Source organism: Trichinella spiralis (genome assembly GCF_000181795.1).
Source record: "Trichinella spiralis strain ISS 195 chromosome Unknown Scfld5663, whole genome shotgun sequence".
Taxonomy (NCBI): Eukaryota; Metazoa; Nematoda; class Enoplea; order Trichinellida; family Trichinellidae; genus Trichinella; species Trichinella spiralis.
This window is the reverse complement of record NW_003532602.1, coordinates 1-997: the sequence shown is the minus strand read 5'-3', so window position 1 is coordinate 997 and position 997 is coordinate 1. Positions and strand designations below refer to the sequence as shown.

General features: G+C 41.7%; 1 protein-coding gene across 1 annotated transcript; it reads right to left on the bottom strand.

The window, feature by feature from the left end:
• Window positions 1-292: 292 nt before the first annotated feature.
• Tsp_15917 (conserved hypothetical protein) lies at window positions 293-598 on the bottom strand. Its single transcript, XM_003366645.1, has one exon. It carries the CDS (start codon window positions 596-598, stop codon window positions 293-295), a length of 306 nt encoding a protein of 101 aa, XP_003366693.1.
• Between the last annotated feature and the right edge of the window lie 399 nt (window positions 599-997).

Sequence of the window (997 nt, the reverse complement as noted above, 5' to 3'; positions counted from 1 at the left end):
CTAGCCGGATTCGTTTTCCACCACCCCTGTCAAAGCGACCATTCGCATTGCCTGTAAATTTTGACATCGGGCTTTGTGTTCAGTTGGTAAGCAATCGTCGTCAGAGAAAATTGTTTCCGATCTGCGTCTCCAAGCTGTTTATTCAACAGCCTGCAGTGTTGAGCCTTGGGCGAAATTTGTGGAACACTGTGACTGATATTTATTAACTGCTATCGCTTCCTGTTAACAGAGCTTTTTACCCAATTGTCGTCGTCTTTGCTGTAGCACTTTCCGTCGACGTCGCTCTGCTTTATTAGCTGCGCCGTTTCTTATCGCTTCGTTGTTGTTTCCGTTTTTTCGGCTTTTTTCTTCCTTTTTTTACTTTTTCACGATTGTTGGCACCGGATTTGTAATATTTCACGGTCAGTTTTGTGACAACAGATGACCACAGTCGAAGGAGAGTCTCTTTTCCGTTCGCAGAACGGCGACGTGTACAGAATAACATCGCATCCAGGCCAGCAGAGTGACCACGAACAGAAGTAAGCAGTCCAATTTGGTCAATTTTCCACGTTTTCACTTGATCAATAATATTAATACGACTATACTCTTCACTTTTCATTCGTCCACACTTATTTCTTTAATTATTATTATTGTTTTTTATTATTTTACTGTTGTTGTTTATTGCTTTGTTCGTTGCAGATTGTGTACAGTGAAGACGGAAACGGAACAACAGTCCTCAGGACAGACTACGGTATATTTCGGACGTGAGTATTATGAGGAAAAGTTGCTCATTTTTTTTTTCTTCTCAAGACATCCCACATGCTGGACTGCTTCGTCTAGCGTCGACGATTCGACACAAAGGAACCGGCTTAATTTGTTTCTTCATCTGAACTGAAAATTAAAGTCAAGTGAAGCAGAACCGCAGATGCGAAATTCCATGCGCGAAGCAACAATTCCCCCAGACCTAGCGAGACGTAGACATTTTATTTTTTCATTGCCTTGCTTGTCTTCCTTTTTG